The sequence below is a fragment of the Poeciliopsis prolifica genome, unplaced genomic scaffold, assembly GCF_027474105.1.
Source record: "Poeciliopsis prolifica strain line A6 unplaced genomic scaffold, Auburn_PproV2 SCAFFOLD025, whole genome shotgun sequence".
NCBI lineage: Eukaryota > Metazoa > Chordata > Actinopteri > Cyprinodontiformes > Poeciliidae > Poeciliopsis > Poeciliopsis prolifica.
The window spans coordinates 6,991,563-7,011,299 of record NW_026562400.1 but is presented as its reverse complement, the minus strand read 5'-3'; the positions used below and the strand labels follow the sequence as shown (position 1 = coordinate 7,011,299).

Below are 19,737 nucleotides of genomic sequence, written 5' to 3'. Positions count from 1 at the left end.
ACATCTCACAGTATTAAAATATTTTCACTGCTGTCTTTTGAGGTCCTTCAGCATTGGTGTTATTCACACTTGAGCAGTGAATGTTTGCCACTTGACTCATACAAAAAATAGAATTCATTGATACAAAAAAAAAAAGCCCTAATTTGCTACACGGTACTTGAGTTATGTTTCCCTTTAATTTCTAATTCCAGAGGGATCCGTAAACATTTACTATACTTGTGGTTGTCAGAGTAAATCACAGTAAATCAGTGCACTGGGGCAACATGAGCAAATTTGCATGCAAATTGCCCCAGAGAAGGTCGACACATAAGGTTCTGAGGTTTACTGTGTTGTTTTTCACAACAAAATGTCTTGCAATTTCATTTGAATTGGTTAGGCCATAAACAACAGCCTTCGTTCCTAAGACAGTAGGCACACGATATTATACAAAGGACTTCATTTGTAAAACTGAAGCAAACTTTTCATAAATCACTGCTTTCGTCTGGAACCAGCAGGCAACGCTCCAAGCTTTTCTAGAACAGGTACTCAAATGCACTCCATCTTCACTCATTACAGTGCTAGTATACCGTGAAGTGTCTCCGATAGTGAGCAGCAGGACTTTTCATCAGAGGTGACGTAAAAGTGGGAGCCGGGGATTGGGAGACGGATGGAGCCGTGATTCAAACGCACGCTCTGCACTGCCACGATGAGACGGAGGAGGAAGATTCATCTGAACAAGCGCTCTGTGTACACAAGCACCATGAATAATTATCACTATGCACACACAGTGACCAGAAATACACTCTGGCTGCAGACTGTTCTGTGATTCAGAGGAGCTTCAGAATAAATAGGTGGTTTGTGGACTGACTTCTTGTCTGCATGCTTGAGGAGATGTTTTTTTTGCGTGTGTGTAGAAAATGAAAAGAATATCATGTTTGGCAGGTCGAATTCCCACTGGAAAGAGCTAAATGAAATATTTTTGCAAGTGCAAATCTCTTGTGAATAGAAGAGACTCCACTGTGATGACAGTAATTTCTTGAAATCCATAGCACCTATATGGAGACACCAGTAACAGAAATCTTTATTAAAACAGATATCTCAAAAACCCAAAGCAATGTACAAAACCCCTGCAAAAATTAACAAAATAATAAGGCACCTGTGGCATTACAAACTGTATGATCTGGTTATAAATATCATTTATGAGGCTAATCATAATGATACTTATACTTATTATAAGGCAGTGATTAAATTAATACTTAGCATATTAGTATTGTTTCTTAAAATTAAGATATTAATGTCCTTTGGACTAATTTTTACTTTCAATCTTTTGCATATCCAGAGAAACATTATTTTAAAAAATACAAGAAATCTTTGGCCTTGTGTTTTTTGATCTTCTGCTCTGAAAAAACTAGTCCAACTGAGATATAGTTGAGTGGTAAATATTTTTTCCAAGTAGGGAAAATGTAGTAATCATGAGCAGCCATCTTCTTACCTGCATTGTAAAGCTCAGCCAGCTTAATAGCACGTCTTATCCATCTGCATTATTTTATAAACGTCTACATTATCTTCACTATGTAAATAGAAGGAGGTATTTACATTGTCTGCAGTTTGTTAATAACTGCCTATTTAACATTGGTGTTACAAAACCATGCAATATTAAAATCCATCCAATTACATTTTTATCATGCAGCTTTTCTGGCCAAATACAGAGTTCGTGTAAATATGCACATAATTTTTGTAAACAGTCATCTTGCATTAGGTTTTGTTCCTTTTCCAGAAATTAATTTTTCTGAACAGTTCCAACCGAAAAAAACATTAAAATTTGTGCAATATTTAAAAGTCTAGCAGAGTTATAGTGCAGTAAAACAGAACATTGAATTTCATCAGTATTATAAGGTCCACAAAAGTATTCTGCATGCCTCACTTTAGTCACTCATTAGAGATGAATACTACAGCAAACATTTGTTTGACTATGACACATTTAGTCAAACCTGTGGTTTCTGCAGAATATCATTTTGTTTTTGCAGACATATTTGGCTCATGTGGCTTAGTTTGCTCAAGTGGTTAGCTTGTGATAGCATTTTTACTCTATCTTACATCTTCTTTAAGACTCTATGAGTGGAAAAATATAGAAAAACTTGCATAAACTTGCTTTGAATGTCAAAATATTGAAGAACTAGTATTTCAGCTGCTTTCAGCAGGACAGATACTGACAGGAAGAGGCAGCAGCTAATACAGTCTCTCTTCCACTGTGAATATTATTGCTAATGGTGGAAATGTTTTGTAGAGGCAACCCAGAGTTGTTAGATCATTAAAATAATGCACATGGCATATACTACAGTTTTGTAAACCTTGAAGATACATATGGGTCTGGTTTTAAAAATATGTCACAAAAAACATCTTCCTTGGGGTCTTAATCCACACCTTGGATCTAATAGAGCTTTACTAACTCAAAGGTAATGAAAGGTAGCATATCATTCACATCACGGCTTCAAAATTTGTGTAAGATCCTCTTTAATTTTTGGTCTACTGTGATTAGCTGGGTGATTGAGTCAGACAGCTGTCAACAGCAGGTAAAATACTGACTGCTCCTGACTACTTGAGAGACCTCACTTCCTTAATAGTCAAACACATCTGAGTATGTTCTGCAAATAAACTAGAGCTATAGCTTTAGACATATACACAGCAGTGTGTGGTGCTTCTGCTATGAAAATATAACCATTATAAATCAATAAATACATAAACAGCAAAAGAAAAATATGTGCATGACCCAGTAAAATGACAACTCTGCTTTTTCAGCAGAAAAGCATGACAGTTTCAGCTCTTTAAGCTGACCTCATTCATGGTTCAGTGTGATTATTTTCCAAGCCATTTAAGTCACATAAAAGCATTTAATTAATAAGCGCCCATCCGTTCACGGGATCCCCCTTCTTGTGAAGCTGAGCGTTATTTCCGAGCACCAGTGAGGCGAATCCTCTTAATTGAGAAGTGTCAGAAGAGGCATCCGCTAACAGAAGGCACAAAATAAATAGCTCAGTGTGAGTCAAGACCACCCCTACTGCTAATTTCTTCTTTCATAACTGTCACCACTACCGGCAGCTGAGTCCATCTTGCGCCGGGGTCCCTTTTCCATTTACAGTCTGTCACTGCTAGCTCAGGTGTTCACAGATATTCATGCAACTGCTTCTCGTGTAATTTATCACAGGAGTGTTTAGTTGTGTTGATGAATGAATGGTAGGATACGAACATGGTCAGGAGCCATTGATCATTAAACTTTCTTTGAGCAGACTCTGGGCAAATTTTGATATATGACCAGTGAGTTGGGAGTCAAAACAGCACAAAATATCGGGGTCTGTGGAACAATGAGCTATCCTGTTAGTGCTGCTTTTTACTGATAACTTAAGCATCGTTCAGATAATCTGATTTTGTAAATTCTCAAAGGGACCATATTTCTTTCAAAGAAATTGACAACACTGAAAGCTTAATATCACCATGGGTGATGTGTTCACTCCTTCTGCAGAAAATCTGAATTTGCACCAACTTTCAGGGAATGACAGTCTTTTTGGAAAGCAGACTCTGTGGAGTCGGTCCTGCTTGGTGGAATATTAGATCACGTCTGTCAGCTGTTTGTTTGTGACAGTGCATGCGGGATAGTTGCAGAGCCTTGTCTGCTGACATCTGTCATCATCTTGGTCTTCCTCTGTGGGCTTGTTGCTGGAAAGACACAACAAGGCCCTCATTGGCAACATGTCATGCAGAGGAGGCAGCAGTCACACAGCTACTATGATAAACTACTCTCACAAACACAAAGGAGTAAGGACAGTTTTTAAGGTATGAAAACGATAGTGAAAAGACATACAGTGCCTTGCAAAAGTATACATACTTATTCTACAGTATTTTGTGTATTTTGTCACTTTACAACCAAACAATTCAGTGTGTTTCATTGAGAAGTGCATAAATGTGACGTAAGAGAAAAAAATACATGTTTCATGTCAAGATGTTTTACAAATAAAATGCGTACAACGCTGAAAAATGTTGTGCCACCTTTAATACCTATACAAATATCCTATGCTACCAATACATTAATTATTAGCCAATGTGTGCATAATGACTCTTGATGAACCACGAAGATCCACATCTCAGGTGTAAGAATTTTTTATTTTTTTTACAGTCCACAAATCTGACTTCTATAGAAAAAGTGGCTGGGAAACTCTACTGTTCAAAAACCACAAAGAAGTTCTGTTTAAAGCTTGCCACAAATCTTGCAGAGAAAAAAGCAAATGCTGAATAAAAAAATTCAGAAAAAAACAAAAAAATCACAAAATAAACATAAAAGAAACATAGTCTCTACAAGATGAAACTGAGGAAGATGTTCAGCTTCCTGTAGATTAGATCAAAGCATGCTTAAATGTTTGAAAGGTCTAGTGAAAGTCCAGATCTAAATACGATTGAAAATCAGTGGCAAGAACAGTTTTTTTCATACAGAGATGATCTCAGTCATATCTGACAGAGAGCATCTGTTTGTGTGAACAAAAGTTAGTTTGCAAAGGTGAACAGGGAAAATGTTCTGTCTGTTAATATGGCTGAGACATAGCCCAAATAGGTACATGCCACACTTTTTATTTGCAAAATATTAACAAAATCACAAGTTTTTGTTCATAATTTACAACTATACCTACGGCAAAAAAATGCATACACAATAAACTGAAGTTGTGGTTAGAATGTGACCAAATTTACAAGTAAAAAATATATAGTTTTGCAAAGCACTGCAAGCTTACAGAAGATTTCATATGCAGAAAGAAATAAACAGATTAGAGAAAAAGAGAAACTGCTGGGAAGAATGAAAATGAGCTAATAATAATTCACAAACACAGCAAGCATTTGCTAAAGGTGCACATCTGAGAGAGGGCCACATGCTGGAGAAAATAATATGATCATTAACCATATGGCATCTGCTGCCTGCTATCTTTATGCATACTCACCTGCCATGCAGCAGCATTGGCGGGATGCCTGTGATTGTGAGTGTGCACATGGCCGTGCCGGTGTGCGCCTGCCTGCGCGTGGCCAGGATGATGGTGGTGGTTGCGAGGCATCATGGTGGTGTGGCGAGATGCACCGTGCTGCCGCTGAGTTGCTGGCATGTTCTGTCTGAGCGGCTGTGGAACCCTTGTTGGGGATTTGTGTTGGGTGTGTGTCTTGGGAAGGGCTTGAAACTGTTCCAGAGGGATAGGAGGAGGAGGCGGAGGTGGCTGTTGACCTCCAGCAGCAGGAGCTGGAGTCTGCACTGTGCCAGAGTGAATCAGGGCCGTCTGAGTTTGCTCTCTCCGATTTTTAAATACTTGAGCCCTCTCAGTGTGGGCTCTCACTGCAGCCTGGGTTAGGTTACTGGAATTATGCTGGGCAGGAGGCACTGGGACTGGATCGGCGCCCCTCTGACGCGGCTGGATGGCACCGTGCATGACAGGCTGTGTCTGACCTCGCCGTGTTTGGGCTGGTGCAACTATGTTTTGTTGTGCTGTGTGGGGCTGGTGAAGGTGATTAGGATCAGCCAAAGCTCTTGTATCTGTGCCCTGTGGTGTAGTAAGTCCCTGTTGTGCTGTGGGTTCTTGTGACATAACAGCGTTGCCTGCAGAGGCCTGCTGGCTCATGAGCGGCGATGCCTGGGGGTTATTGCTGCGAGTAGTTTCCTGCCTGGGGGCAGTCTGGCTACCTCTGATGTCTCGCTGAGACCTTTCCCTCTCTGCACGGGGGTTTCTCTGTGTGTGGTGTGAGTGCTCAGGGAGCATATCATTATTAGCATTTTGAGGACGATCAGCAGCATGATAGGTCTGACTGTCCTCTGAGGGTGGATCGCGTCTCGGAGGAGTTCTCCGCCGTGTATCGGCTTGGCTCTGAGGTGGCAGTCTGTTTACTGTACGTCCCTCTCGTATGGGAGGATGCACGGTGTACTCTGCACTGTAATCTGAATCAGCTTCAGGTTGCATTTGTACTCTTTGAGGCGTCCCGTTGGGGTATGCTGGAGTTCCTCTGAGAAAGTCCCATGGGATCTGTCTCTGCCTGGATCTCGGTGTTGACTCATGTTGTCTTGACTCTCTGTCTGGTCTTCTATGAGGCTCTGGCTCCTGCTGATAGGTCTGTGTGTTTTCATTTAGCTGGGAAGTCATATTGTTATTAAAATGTGTGTATCCAGTTGGAATAAGTCCAGCTTCATCTTGATAATTTTGATTAACATGACCATTTAGTCTGTGGTTACTTGGATAGAACTGTCCGCCTTGTGTTGCAGCATTCAACCACCTTGTGTCTCTGAAGTTGTTTCGCGTTTGTGGAACACCATTAAAGCCTTGATTACTTGGAGGAGAAGAACTTTCTTGCAGAGCCTGTTGGCCATTGCCTGGATAGGAGTTGAGGTTGACATTAATAGTGGGTATATGAGCATTGTTGTTTGGATTATTAGAATTGAGGCTGACTTGAACTGCTGGAGGCTGTCTGCCACCCTGCCCAGGTACGGCCTGAATAAGAATGTTTGGATTTTGCTGCTGCTGCATGCTCGGAGCCAAGCTTACATTCTGAGAATCCATGTGTGTAAAAGCTGGATTGTCAAAGCCATCGTTTGGGTATGAGGTAAGATTTTGCCGACGTTGGTTTGTGCGAGTGCGGCTATTATTTTGCTGAACGTCAAAGTCACGCTCTCTGTTCAGAGTCCGCGCCTGTGGGCTTGCCTGGGTTTCAAGGTTGTTGGTGATTAAGTGCTCAGGTTGGTTTGCTTGCCTGTTCGTCTGATGGAGCGGAGGCTGGAGACCTTGGTCCAAATTCCATACACCATTAGTTTGAGGATCTGGAGGCTTGAAGTGACCAGGTGATAAATGAGGGCATGGAAGAGAGAGCAAAAGAAAGATAGGATCTATTTGTGAAGGGGCCTTCAACGGCATCGTAATGACAGAATAAAGACAAAATCAATAGTGAATCATGTGTAAACTTTGTGGTGGCTTACCAGAGGTCTTCCAATTGGATCTGTCTCCGGATCAAACACAACATTGCTCCTTTGTGCCTGTGCTGTAATAACAAAAGAATAAATTGGCATCTTAAGGCAAAAAAATTACTCACATTAGAAATGAACGTTAAAAATATTACGATGACTGTTCGACTACAGACTTACCTCTTTTCCTTCGCACAAGAACAACGAGGAACAAAATAAGAAGCACAATGATTAGGAGGCCCAGGAAAGCTCCAATCACAATCCCTGCAACTTCCCCTCCATCAAAACAAACACCTGAAACAGAGAGAAGAGAGTCATGGAAGGAGAATTAATAAAGGTAGTGATTCTGAAGCTCAGAGAGACAAGAAAGAGGATGGAAGGAAGAAAGAACAAAAGGATGAGGAAGTAACTACAGGAAAGAAGCAACATTAGAAAAGACCCAAAAGGAGAAAGCTGAGTCACTGAACGACTTTGACCACAATCTCACTAGATCAATCTCCCAGGATGCTCACTGTCCCTCTCCTGTTGTGAAGACAGATACAGCAGCAACTCCGAAAACCAACCTAGACCATCATCGGTCACAGAGGCAAGCATTCACCATAACTCACCCACAACTGTCAAGTTATAGCTCTGCTTCGACGTGCCCCTGGTGATGCTGTTTGTGGCTATGCACGCATACTGGCCACTCTCTTTAGTCGAGAAGGTCTGGAGACTGAGCACCCCACTGTCTGGCGCCCCGGATGAGATGGGCTGTCCGTCACGTTCCCATGAGAACGTGGCAGAGGGCAGCGAGGTCGAAGTACAGGTGAGACGCACTGCTTGGCCCACCAACACGTCCCCTCCACCGACGCATTTCTTTGGGGAGTCGACAGTCAGGACGGGAGTGTTGGGTCCATCTGGTCAGTTATGATCACAAAGCATTTGTCACCAAACATGACATAATTCAGTGATTGACAAATGGCAGGTTCTGCTAAAGGGGGAATTACTGTGTAAGTTAAGGCCTTTAGTTACCTCATTAGGCTTAATCACTGCAGTTAACCCTCTTTGAACTTCCTCAGCTAATGAGCGAGAGACGGGCACTTTGTGTTTTATTCCAGAATTTAAAAACTGTATTTGCTGTGGGATTTAAGGGGAACATTTCCATTTAAAAAAAAGACTTAAGGAAAGGAACCAAGACAGAAGACGCCATTTGGTTTTATGTTGCTAAAAACAGTCAGGTTCTATGTGTGTTGTGATTTCAGAAATTGTTCAAATCCTGTCGTGTTTTCCATTGTCTAACATGCCTCAGATTCATCTTGAAAGAAACATATTTTTCATTATGAGTCTGTGAGCAGCTGTCCACAATTTCAAAGCAAAAACAGGTGTTTAAATCTTTCTGAAGTGGCTCACTTCCTTTTCCTTCCATTGTCCTAGAGATACTTCTTCAAATTGATGTGTAGTCTACAAATTGAGCATAACTAATGCATGTGCATAATGCAAGGTTGAATGGTAGCCATGAGGTAGGTGTAACCAATAGTAGGACCAGAGAATGTCAAAATGTCTATCTACCAAGGACTTTTTTTTTATTAATACAACATGTATTAGGAAAGCTTATTTTCTTAAAGACAATATTTTACAAAGAGAAGTATTTGCATGTTTATATTTCTCAAGTTTTTATTTGATGAATTGAGCAGTAACTTCAATGATAGCACACTTTATACCTTTTTCGCTCTTTATCACAACAGAACCACAAACTAACATCTTATCGATCACATAAAATTCTTAGGATCTTATGTGATAGAAATGAAACTGAAAAAATATATAATCTAAAAAGGTTTGGTTTCCATATAAAATACATTAAAAATGTTTTGTTCTAAATTACTGCATTTAACTTTATGTTTCTAGTTGTTTTTGTGCTGGAAAGTGAACCTCCACTCAAATCTGAAGCTACATATACCCTCTAAAAGGTTTTCTTCCAGGACTAAACTATGCTTAGCTACAAGAAATTATCTTTTATTGTGCATCTAGTATGATGAGCAATGCTCAATTCTCACTGCATGTACCACTTGGCATGTAAAAGGTTCATTTTGGTTGACCAAACCACCTTCTTCCACACTGTGTTTTATTATTTTAATATGAATTAACACAAAGGTGGACGCTACTAATTAAGTGAGTTCTGAAGGGAAATGGTTGTACTGAATTTTATTTAAGTATCAAGGTAAAGGGGGCTAAATGCAAATAAATGCCAAAGAATTGAGGGTTTAATGCTACAAACTTACACTTTCAAGTCATTCACGACTTTAGTGTGAAACTGTCACATGATGTCATTCTGGCAAACAAGGTGACATTTCAAAAAGTTCAAGTTTCTTGTAAACTTGCAAGGTACTTAAAATTTGGAGCAATGCAATTCACATATATTTTCAGAGGGTTTATGGTACAACAACCTAAAGCAGAACTCCAATCAGAATCCACACATGATCTGAGATCTGCCAAGCTGTCAAATGCATTTTTAAACTTATAGTAACTCAAGGTTGCAAAACAACTGACCACTTTTGTCCATGTAAAATATGACAACACCATTGTAAATCATGTTGGCCTGAAAACCAAGCCAACCAGGTAAAGGACATTTTTCACAATTTTACTGTTAAATTGTAGACTGACCAATCGCTTTAAAAAAATAAAACTAGAAATGAATTGAGGTTGAAAATGATCATTAGTTGCACTTCAAGATTTACAAGATACATTCAGGCAGCAGGAAAGCATAAGGCCCAGTGATCAGTCATATCACATATTTTTGTTGCAACCAATACCTCTCAAGAATTTTTTTTTTTTTTTTGCACCAGAGGGTAAAATAAAGACACTTCATTTTTATGTGCCTTCCATCTACCAGACCCAAAATGTTTTGAGCCTTTTCTTTTTTTTTTTCTATTAGTTAAAGGGACCATTTTTTCTGATGTAAAAGGACAGTGATGCATTGCATAAGAATGGCAGTGAGATATTCTGCTGTAAGACCATCGTATCAGAATTAATGATGTGATCAGGACAAAGCCAAAAGCAACACTGTGAGCTTCTGGAAGGATGTCTTGTGCAATTCGGGCGTAATTCAGTACGCAGCGTGCAGTGCAATGTGGATAGGGAGATAAGCCTCTGCCATTTGTTGTGGTCACAGCAGATTAGCTGCCTCTTGTCTTGGTCAGTGTAAACTCACAGTAGACAGTGAGGCTCTTTGTGGAAGTCTGGGCGCTGACATTGTTGCTGGCGGTGCAAGAGTACTCTCCGGCATCATCACGTCTGGCTGGGTTGATTACTAAAAAGCCACTGGAGATGGTGATTCTAGAATCGGGTGTGATGGCTGTGCCATCTTTCTGCCACTGTGCAGTTACTTTAGTACCACCGGTCCACGTGCAACTCAGAGACACATTTTTCTCCTCCACTGCCACTGAAGGGACAGTCAGACTTATCCCAGCAACTGGGTCTGCAAACAAAACACAAACATTTTACCTAAGATCTCAGCAAAACAGTGAATGTAGATTTGCAGCCTGAGAACACACCACAAAAGTTGGAGCTATGGTACAATAGGGAGCAGTTTGCCGTTTCTGTAGAGGAAAATTTGTTGTAATCCAAGCAAGAAAGGGCTGAGAAGGGACAGCATTTAGCTAGAAGCACAGATGGTGAATAAGAGGGCAAACGATGCGGGTGGTAGCCAAGATGCCTCCTGGCAGACTGCCTACGTTAAATAATTGGACGGGGACAAGAGGGGGCGTATGGATAGAGGACAGAGCATAGAGAATAGAGGAACCGCGGCAGCTACAGCAAACAAACAAAAACATTAGAGCCACTACTAAACAGCCCTAATTACTTTCTCAGAGCATCCGCATAAGTGTGACTCAGCAGGAGCATTTCATATTTCAGGATTTAAGCAGCCTCTGATTCCGAAGAGCATCAAGTGAGTAAACAAGATGTTCAGAATACAGCTCAAGGACTGGTTTGGAAAAACGTGACCTTTCAGCAAAAACAGACTTCAGATAATTCGGTCACCTTTCCATCCTAGTATTGCTGAGAGAGGAGAGCAATTCTGTGTGTTATCCTTCCAGTGTGGGCTGGAAATAAAAAGACACTCAGCTGTTCAGGCTCCAATACAGTACCAAATATAAATGAATGCTACAGTCTCTACTTTCAGCACTGCCTTTAGAGGATATTAGACATCTAGAGCATGGGTTCTGCACATCAAATGGGTTTTAATTGGCATAAAGCCTGTAGCTACTCGCTTCCTCCCCTCCTACTTTTTCATTACTTTTACCTGACTGTCTGTGGGTCACTAATTTCATTATACCTCCCAGATTAATTTACACCCCCTCCTTTTCTCCGTCTTCTGCCTTTGCTCTCTCATACACTTTCTCACATACACCACCCCTTCTTTATTTGCATTCAGACACACTCCTTTATTTCTTACCAAACACCTTCAGCTCCACGGATCGGGAGTTTTTCACAAAGCCTGTGGAAGAGGCGGGCACCACATCCACTGTGTAGAACCCTGCATCGTTGAGCTGAGCTGCTCTGATTCGAAGCTGGGTGGCACTGAAGACGAGTCTGCCTTGGAACTGAGGTACATTGTTGTCAGAAGAGGCAGATGGGGTCCACATACCCAGAGTAGCTCCCGTTTGGTAAGCCCATGACATGGAGAAAACAGCAGCGTCAACCTGCACTGTGAACAGGATATCACTGCCTGTTTGGACCTGCACCAGAGCTGGGATGAAGTTGATTGGCACTGGGGTCTGTGCCAGGACTTTTGCAGAAAGGAGAACTAAAAGAAAAATAAAGTAATATAAAAAAATATATACAAAGTACAAAATATCTGACATCAACTTTTGTTTGGGTGAATAATAAAACCACCAACAGGTGGAGCTACATCAGAAGCATTACAGTATGGAGTACAAACTGATGGCTACATAAAGGTTATTCAGCCTTTAAAATGACCTATTAAATGGTACCAAAGCCCATCTATTACATGTTTTAAAAAATATATTAACCATTTCACCATTAAAGTTCTATTTGTAATTGAATTATTTCTGACAGGATGAAAGATTAATGAAAGATTCTTTCCTCTGTGATTAAACATATAAATTTACCGTTTTTAGTGTGGTTGCATAGTCTGCACAAAAATCTTTCAGTTCAGTCGAATTAGTATCAGTTTCAATAGATATTTCCTCTTCACCGTCTTTCCATGGTGGTGAGGTGAGCTTCAATGCTTGTCATAGTTTCCAATTCTTCTAAACTTTTCAAATAACATATTGGGAGCTAAATGTAAAAGTTGAATGTAAATGAAATGTTCTCTTGTTCTTTCAATTTTGAAGAGTAGCTAAGAAAAATGGGCCCCTGTATAGTGTTATATTTACAACACACAAAAGGTGGTTACTAACAAATACTTAACACGTTCATCTAGTATGGTGAAAGACTTGGAAAAGACAATAATGTATTTTTAAACAAATGCTCGAGTTACATTTGATTTAACAAAAACTGTCTAAGGTACCTAGAATTTTGGATGTGGTCTGTTAGACAAGCAAAATGATTCAGTGGGGATTATTTCTTCTACTGAAGATGAAAACATTAAGTTTTAAACTTTAAAACCTGATGGTGAGAGCCGGCTGGTGAGAGAAAAAGTAGATCTTGGTCTCAAAAAGTTTGAGCACCTCTGTTTTAAAGAATGGTGACTGATTATCCTTCTGAAATGACAAAAAAAATGCTTTTAAGGCTTTTTGGTCATCTTAACAAGCAGTAGTTCTGACAGCATTTAATGTACAAATAAAATGTCATCATAACACTGTGGTTTCAAAGTCCTTTCAATTAAATTCAAGAAAAAGTGTCACATCCTCCAGAGTTTTCTCTGGCTGTTTGAGGCGTAATGCTGCGCTACCCCTGTCCCACCTTGAGTTGCTCACTGTTGGTTAGATGACAAAGAAGGCAGCAAAACATTTCTCTCACAAGAAACAAAGCATGCTTCATTTATCAAGCTGTCTAAAATCTATTAGCTTACTGTAGAGTGGCCACAATGCAGATAGTCAACTAATTAACCATCTAATAACATCTTGTTGACCTGTGTTAATCTTTAAAAGGAAAAGTGCAAAAAGGTAGACAAAGGTAAGCTATTACTGAGGTGTTTATTTTAGTTTTACTACATCTATTCCTCAAAATCAACATAGCATATAGAAAACATAACTGTATTAAGATGGTGTGCAAAAACTGGAATATTGTTGTTTTTCTGTTTTAAACAAAAGTAATCAGATTATGCTCTAAATTTTGTGTTACGTACTGCATAAAAATATATTTCTACATTTCTAATACAACTTGAACATATTTTTTACTTTGCTGAAGACTCACAGTTTGGATTGTGAAAGCTTCAGACACAAAGGTGTGCCATCTTTCTTTCTGCATTCTTTGACCATCTTGTTTGTTTGGATTGTGACGCCCAGCTAAACAATTAGCTTCTATTTTTATACTTGCACCTCAAGCTGATTTTTCTATCCTCCTTGGCAAGAAAATGGCTAGAGAATTGTCATCTATGTTGGAAATACTTGTTTTTTTTTTTAAACATAATACGTTGTTCTTCTTAATATTTAATAGCAGAATTAAGATGTGAATGAAGAAATCATGCTTCAACCACAAACAGGTTGGACGAAACCTATAACCAGTTCCATTTGGTTACAAGGAGCCATGTTGAGGACACTTTAAGTTTGTGAAGAAAGTGTTCTGAACAAATAAGAACAAAATAAAAAATTCTGGTCTATGTGCATCATGTCATGTGTGAAGAAGCAGTAGTACTGCAAATCACACAGACCCAACATTGCCACCCATTTGGTTCCACTTACATTATGTTGCTCAGCAGTACACTTCAGTAACAATACCGGAGGTCAAAAGGCTTGAGTGCAATGAGTGCACTGTCAAGTGTTTTGCATGTGGATCAAAAGCTAAAACTTTCAAAGACAACTCCTGCAAAATAAATGTTCCAAGTTGAATTCACAGTGTGATCACAGTATATTGAGCCACAGCCAATGTGGCATTTGATGCAAAAAATAAGCCTGAAAATTCTGCCAGAGCTTGAAAATTACTTTGACCACATGTTGATGCCAAACAGAGATGAAACAAACTTTATTTGCATAGGAGTTGTGACAAAAAACGGGCCTCTACAACCTGAAATGAGCTTCAGTAAAAACTCAGTTTGCAAATTTATGTGACTTACAAAACTAATAAAACATCAAATAACCTGTCTGTGTTTCACAGAAAATTCTATAGATATGCCATTATAAAGTAATACATTATTTTTTAGTGGCAAGAAAAGGAACAAAACATAACCTGTGAAGTGCACAATACTATTTAGGCCCCTTTGATACCACTCCAATGAAACCATTTTGCTTTAGTAAACGAAGTCTACCAGTCTACAATCCTAAAATACGATATGAAACAGCATCATGCTGTTGGTATGCTTTTCTTCAGCAGACACAGTGCAGCTGAGTGCTAAATACAGGGTAATCCTGGTAGAAAGCCTGTTGTTGTTGTAGGCTGGAAAAGACTTGAGGTTTGGCCAGAAGTTCACCTTCTAGAACAAAGAGGCTAAATATGCAGCCAAAACTAAGCTGTGTTACAATCTTTGGCAAGACTGAAAAACTTCTCTTCTATTCAGTCTGAGATTGACCTATTTTTCAGTCACTTGAAGTGCAAAGGTGGTAGAGAGTTATATCCAAACTGCCTTCCCCCAGTAGCTGCAGAGAACTGACTCAGGGAAAATCAAAGGCATGACATGTTTTAGACTTCAGCTTTAGTTAAAAACCATCTTTCCTTTGCCTTCAATTTGAAATTATGTTCTTCTTTGTGTTGTTCCTCCATATAAAGTCAGAGTAAACATATGAAAGTATAAATGTGAAAAGGTTTAAGAGATATGAATCCTTTTTCAAGGTACTTTAGACAGTTTGTAAATGTTTAGGGGAAAATGTTCTCTGAAACAATAAACTGAATACATTTTATGTATCTTAAGGATTTATTGTTTTACAGTATCGCATGTTCAGGCAGGAAAGAGTCACCTGAATCAGTGGTCCCTTTTCACTGGCACATAAAACCATCGAAGAGACCTCTGTCCACTAAACTATATGATCGATCTCACTGGACTTTTATTTCACAACCTTTAAAGAAGGAGAAAAAAAATACAGCAACCTCAGTTACTTGACTAAGAGTTATAAACAAAAGGGTTAAATGCTTCTACCTTTTGTTGCATTTCAAAGACTAATGAGTCATGAGAACAACACCCATGAGTGATGTAGCAGTTTAAGGGCTGTTGGAAATCTTTCACAAATACCAGAAGGCTGATTAAGAGTTGGGTAAAATTAAGGAAAAAGTATTTATGTCCATTTCTAATCTAACTTGAAATGTAACCCCAAGGTTGTAGGCCAAGTTGCCAACTGCTGTTGATGACAATAAAGCAGACTTTATATCACAGAAAGAAACAATTTGATATTTTGTTGCTGAGCTTCAGGTTTTTCTGTGTTGATCCAAAGAGAATGAAATTTTAACCCGACAATCGATCTCTTCAGCTTGAACAATTGTTTTTGTGTTTGTCCAAAGGTTTATATCTCTGATTCTTCCAGAAAATCACGTATGAGAGGCACAGCAAAGATTTAGAAGGGCAATTGAATTTTTGTAGACATTTCTGCTTGGATGGCTGTTTCGTGGGATCTTTAAACAACAAAATGTGTATTTAATAATTTGAAAATGCTTCTAATGATTACTTCAATTATTATCTGTCATGCATGAACAACAGCCCTAAGCTAATAAACAAATTAAAATATAATTTGCATTCCTAGTGATAATTTTCTTTGCTCATCTCACTGCAACAGACACTTAAAAATTGATATTTGTCGATATTATACTTTTTTTTTTGTATTGTGCATTTTCGTGGTTCAATGCACAATAACGTTAAAATATAATACTACTACTTTGGTTGAAGGCAGCTTATTTTCCTCCTAATAATTTCTCCAGATAGTTTCCCTAATCCTTACTAATGCACCACTTGTCTAAAAATTTCAGTGCAATTAATTTTCTTAAGATGAGCTTGGATTTAATTTAATGCACAAAACAGTCAAAAGCTCCCCTTTGTTTTACACATTAGGGAGAAAGGATGATTTCATGCATGTAGCAAGTATTTTAGCACAATTCTGTAAACTTTAATTATTTCTTAACACCCATTTTTCATGTTGAATAATTATTTAGAACTAAACAGACACCTAAGGTGGCACAATTTTAACATACAGAGATTAGAAATTTAGCTGAAAAGTAATTAGCTATTATTCTGTTTTAATTTAACATCACTTTGTTTTTTGTTTTTTGCCATTCAGCTCTCACATTCCTGCAGATGGCCTAACAATCCACTTATTGGTGAATGAGGGAATTTTTTTTCCCTCATTCATCCACAAGACGCTATAATTAACTCATCTACTTGTTCCAGGACTTCATCCTCAACTCAGAGAAAGTACTGTGCCCTTTTTCTGCTCAAGACCATGGTTTGAGGTTTAGAGGAGTTGATTTTCATCCCACCATTTGACCGAGCCTTTGACAAGACAACACGCTCTTGAAGTGGGGAAATTAGGTGTTGATTTTTAATAAGAAATAATATCAATCAGAGCAACATAAAAGTTGCAGGCCTGTAGGCCTTGAGGACTGGATTACCTCTATTTGACTTAAATGTTCTCCAAATAGAATGAAGTCATGTCTCCTAGAAAAACATAAAGTACAAGATCTAATTTAAGCAGCAGACCAACAATGTGAGATAAAGAAAAGAGAATATGAGAGACCCCTGATCTCAGCTGCAAATAAAAAAATAAATAAATAAATGTCCTTCTCGTGCTTCAGTCCTAAGAAATATAATGTATGTAAAAGTGAAACAATTGCAGAATGATTTTGTTGAAACAAATATCCCTTAATGTGGGATGTTTTTCTCTCAATGACAAAAAGGTAAGTTAGAATAAGTTTGTTTTATATAAAACTTTGCAAAGTAATAATTTGCACTTCTGCAATACAATATTGAATTAGTTTAAAGCTTTTAGTACATCATTTCCAGGGAATACCGAGGAGAGCCAATCATTGTGAAAGTTGGAGAAAATCAAGAGAACCAAATGACTTGTTTGAGTTTTTCCTATGTAGGATTAACTGTCCTTGGCAACTTACCACAAGCAGTAATAACTGTGTTTAAAATCTCTGTACATCTTTAATTACCTACCGTTTTCTTGAAAATCAATGATGACATATTTCTACGTTGAAAATGGATTTTAAAGCCAGTAATTGACCCTCTGAAGGCATCACGTCCATCACTGGTTGGTTCACATGGAAGAAGGTTTGGGAGCGCGAACCGCGACTGTTTTATTTACGTGCCTGAAATATTTCAGCGATCCGACTCTCACTTGTTCCGTGCATTTTTTTCCCCACAGTAAATACTCTACCGAAACTACTCAGAGATAGTGTGGGTGTTTGATGGACACAACAGGAAGAAGAGAAGAAACCGACGCAGCAAATGATTTTTACCTGCCAGAGACAGACCGGTGGAGAGCCAGCCCTTCATTGCGTCAGTCAGGCCAGTCTGTGGTCAAATAACAAACAACACTACCTTAAATGCAAAGGCCTGCGTTTTTAAAGGTTTAACAGTCATTTCATCACAAAATGCTGTTAGAGATATCTAATCACAAATTCTTCTTTGTTTTCAACACAAACTGCGTCTTTAAAATTTAGACGAGCCTATAAATGGTTGTATAACTCTTACCAAAATGCTTTCGTCCTTCACTCATGTTGTTTTTACACCGATACGGCTTCAAATGTATCGCTTGTTTCCTAATGTGGCAGCTTCCTGTGTCTGCTTCACCTGTCACCGCCGGGTCACACCTGTGTCTTAAAGGGCCAGGACACATTTACGTAACTGAAAGTGAAAGCATTCCTGGGAAACCCCGGCAGTTCACAGACGGTGCGCTTATGTTTTATTAGTTATTAAAAACAATTAATAGCTAATTAGTCTATTTATTAGCTATAAATAGTAGCTAAAGAGGTTTTCTCAGGCTAATAAGGGTTCAGTGTGAATTTGAAAAATATTCTATGGAAATTATTCTAAATGTTCTGTTGAATTTTAAGCTACATAAAAATGATTTCTGCTTTAATTGAGTGTTGGCGGTTTTCAGACAGTTTTATTTCTGACTGATCGTCCATATCTAAACCCTGGTATTTTTAGTAACCAGGTCTTTATTGTTAAGACAACCTGTGATGCTGTTGTAGAAAAGCTCAATTCAACCTTGGAGAAAGTATCCACAATGTCTCATACTTTTTACATAATTAGAAAACAAGATGTATGTGTTTTTATAAATAAATATATGAAAGCTTTCTGCTTCAAACTTTGAGTGTGTTTTGTTTTTTCTTGTTCTCTGACTGACTGCCAAACCAAATCAACCATCAAATGAAAAAAAAGCATATTTGTAATTAAGAATGAACACAAAATACAGGTGTTAGTACTATCACTGCCTCTCAAATCTTTACATTTCTAGACTTTATTAACTTTATTATTGGATGTTTGTATTTAAATGTTTGTATTTGACCTTTCCCACCTTCTCATTTGAAACCTATTGTAAGTTTTACTGTTTTAGAAAGTCTGTTCAGACATCAGTTGATTCAGCAACAAAAACTCATGTGTAGTTGGCCATAAGTTTTGTTTTATTTTGTTGTGTGCTCTCTCTGATATCGTTGATGCCATTGTGAGATGTATAGAAAGATTTTCTTCCATATTCTGTTCCTAAATAGTTTTGTGAGTTTTAGAAATGTTTCAGACTCTTGGTAAACTGCCTTCTGCATTAATAATCACTCTTGCATTATTTACATTCCCTCCATAGTTCACTGATTGAATTAAGACAAATGATTAATAGCCCTCTTGGTCCATCCTCACAAGCTTAGCATATTTTGACACCAACTTCAGGATGCTGATGTGAGCTGATGGCTATCACTTTGCGCATGGCTGACATGCACCATAAATCATCCACTGACATTACTTGACAGAAGTAGCCATATGCAGTGTTTCCATACATACGAGAAGTACTAATACCACAGTTTGTTTGTTTTTCATAACATTCAAGAAAACTCTACAGTTCATCATGGTCGAGTGGGGACACAAACAGAGCTTGTAATAAATGTTTTTTGGTCTTTACTGCACATCCTCACTCTGCCTGAACTCTAGCTCAAGTATTCCTCAGAAAAATCTCAATTATAACATGGAAACAAGACTGAGAAACTAGGCCAGCATGTGGCCAGCGCTCAACAAATCCTCCTTTCTTTCTTTGCTCTTCCATATTCCTCTTAAAAATGATTGCTTCCTTTTATAGCTGCAAAAAAAATCAAGTTGCAATTGTCATCGCATTTTCAGTATTTGCAATATTTCAAATACAGTGGACTGATTTAATGCTGGCACCCTGCATTCACACAATGCATGCCAAGAATACATCTGGTAAGTTGGATGGATGTTAACTGCCCTCAATACCCACAGATGTATATCTCTAGTGCCAGAGCTGCTCAGAGAAAATGTTCAGGGCACTGTAATTTTAGAAAATAAAGAAAATTGGAGAATTTAGGTTAACAGTAACTGTATTTGACACTGCATTATTCAGCACAACTATCATAATCACATGTTTTTCTGATGTTGTGCAAACCACTTCTGCTTTGTCTCTTCCTCTTACACAAGTCAATTTTTTTTATAAAGACCATTTTTATCATTTATTCTTTAAACAAGA

At 38.5% G+C, this 19,737-nt stretch overlaps 1 protein-coding gene across 3 annotated transcripts; it reads right to left on the bottom strand.

Annotated features, from left to right (window-relative positions):
• Nucleotides 1-1,036: 1,036 nt before the first annotated feature.
• Nucleotides 1,037-17,822, bottom strand: si:dkeyp-97a10.3 (dual specificity protein kinase splA). 3 transcript variants are annotated; one of them, XM_055047137.1, is made up of 10 exons: nucleotides 17,736-17,822; nucleotides 17,501-17,555; nucleotides 11,635-11,738; nucleotides 11,388-11,535; nucleotides 10,143-10,409; nucleotides 7,564-7,851; nucleotides 7,136-7,249; nucleotides 6,971-7,032; nucleotides 4,962-6,821; nucleotides 1,037-3,693 (listed from the first exon to the last, which is right to left on the bottom strand). In XM_055047137.1, exons 2-10 carry the CDS (start codon nucleotides 17,535-17,537, stop codon nucleotides 3,664-3,666), a joined length of 2,910 nt encoding a protein of 969 aa, XP_054903112.1. In that variant the 5' UTR covers nucleotides 17,538-17,555; nucleotides 17,736-17,822; the 3' UTR covers nucleotides 1,037-3,663. The 3 variants fall into 3 exon arrangements, with proteins under 3 accessions (XP_054903112.1, XP_054903111.1, XP_054903113.1); XM_055047136.1 differs by having other exon boundaries at nucleotides 11,388-11,738; XM_055047138.1 differs by lacking the exon at nucleotides 7,136-7,249 and having other exon boundaries at nucleotides 11,388-11,738.
• Nucleotides 17,823-19,737: the final 1,915 nt, after the last annotated feature.

Coding starts and splice junctions, on each gene's coding strand:
- si:dkeyp-97a10.3 (XM_055047136.1), bottom strand. CDS start 17,537: ATGAAGGGCTGGCTCTCCACCGGTCTGTCTCTGGCAG. Junction 10,410..11,387: donor CGTGGAGCTGAAGGTGTTTG/GTAAGAAATAAA, acceptor TTTTGTTTGCAG/ACCCAGTTGCTGGGATAAGT. Junction 6,822..6,970: donor ATCCAATTGGAAGACCTCTG/GTAAGCCACCAC, acceptor GGTCACTTCAAG/CCTCCAGATCCTCAAACTAA.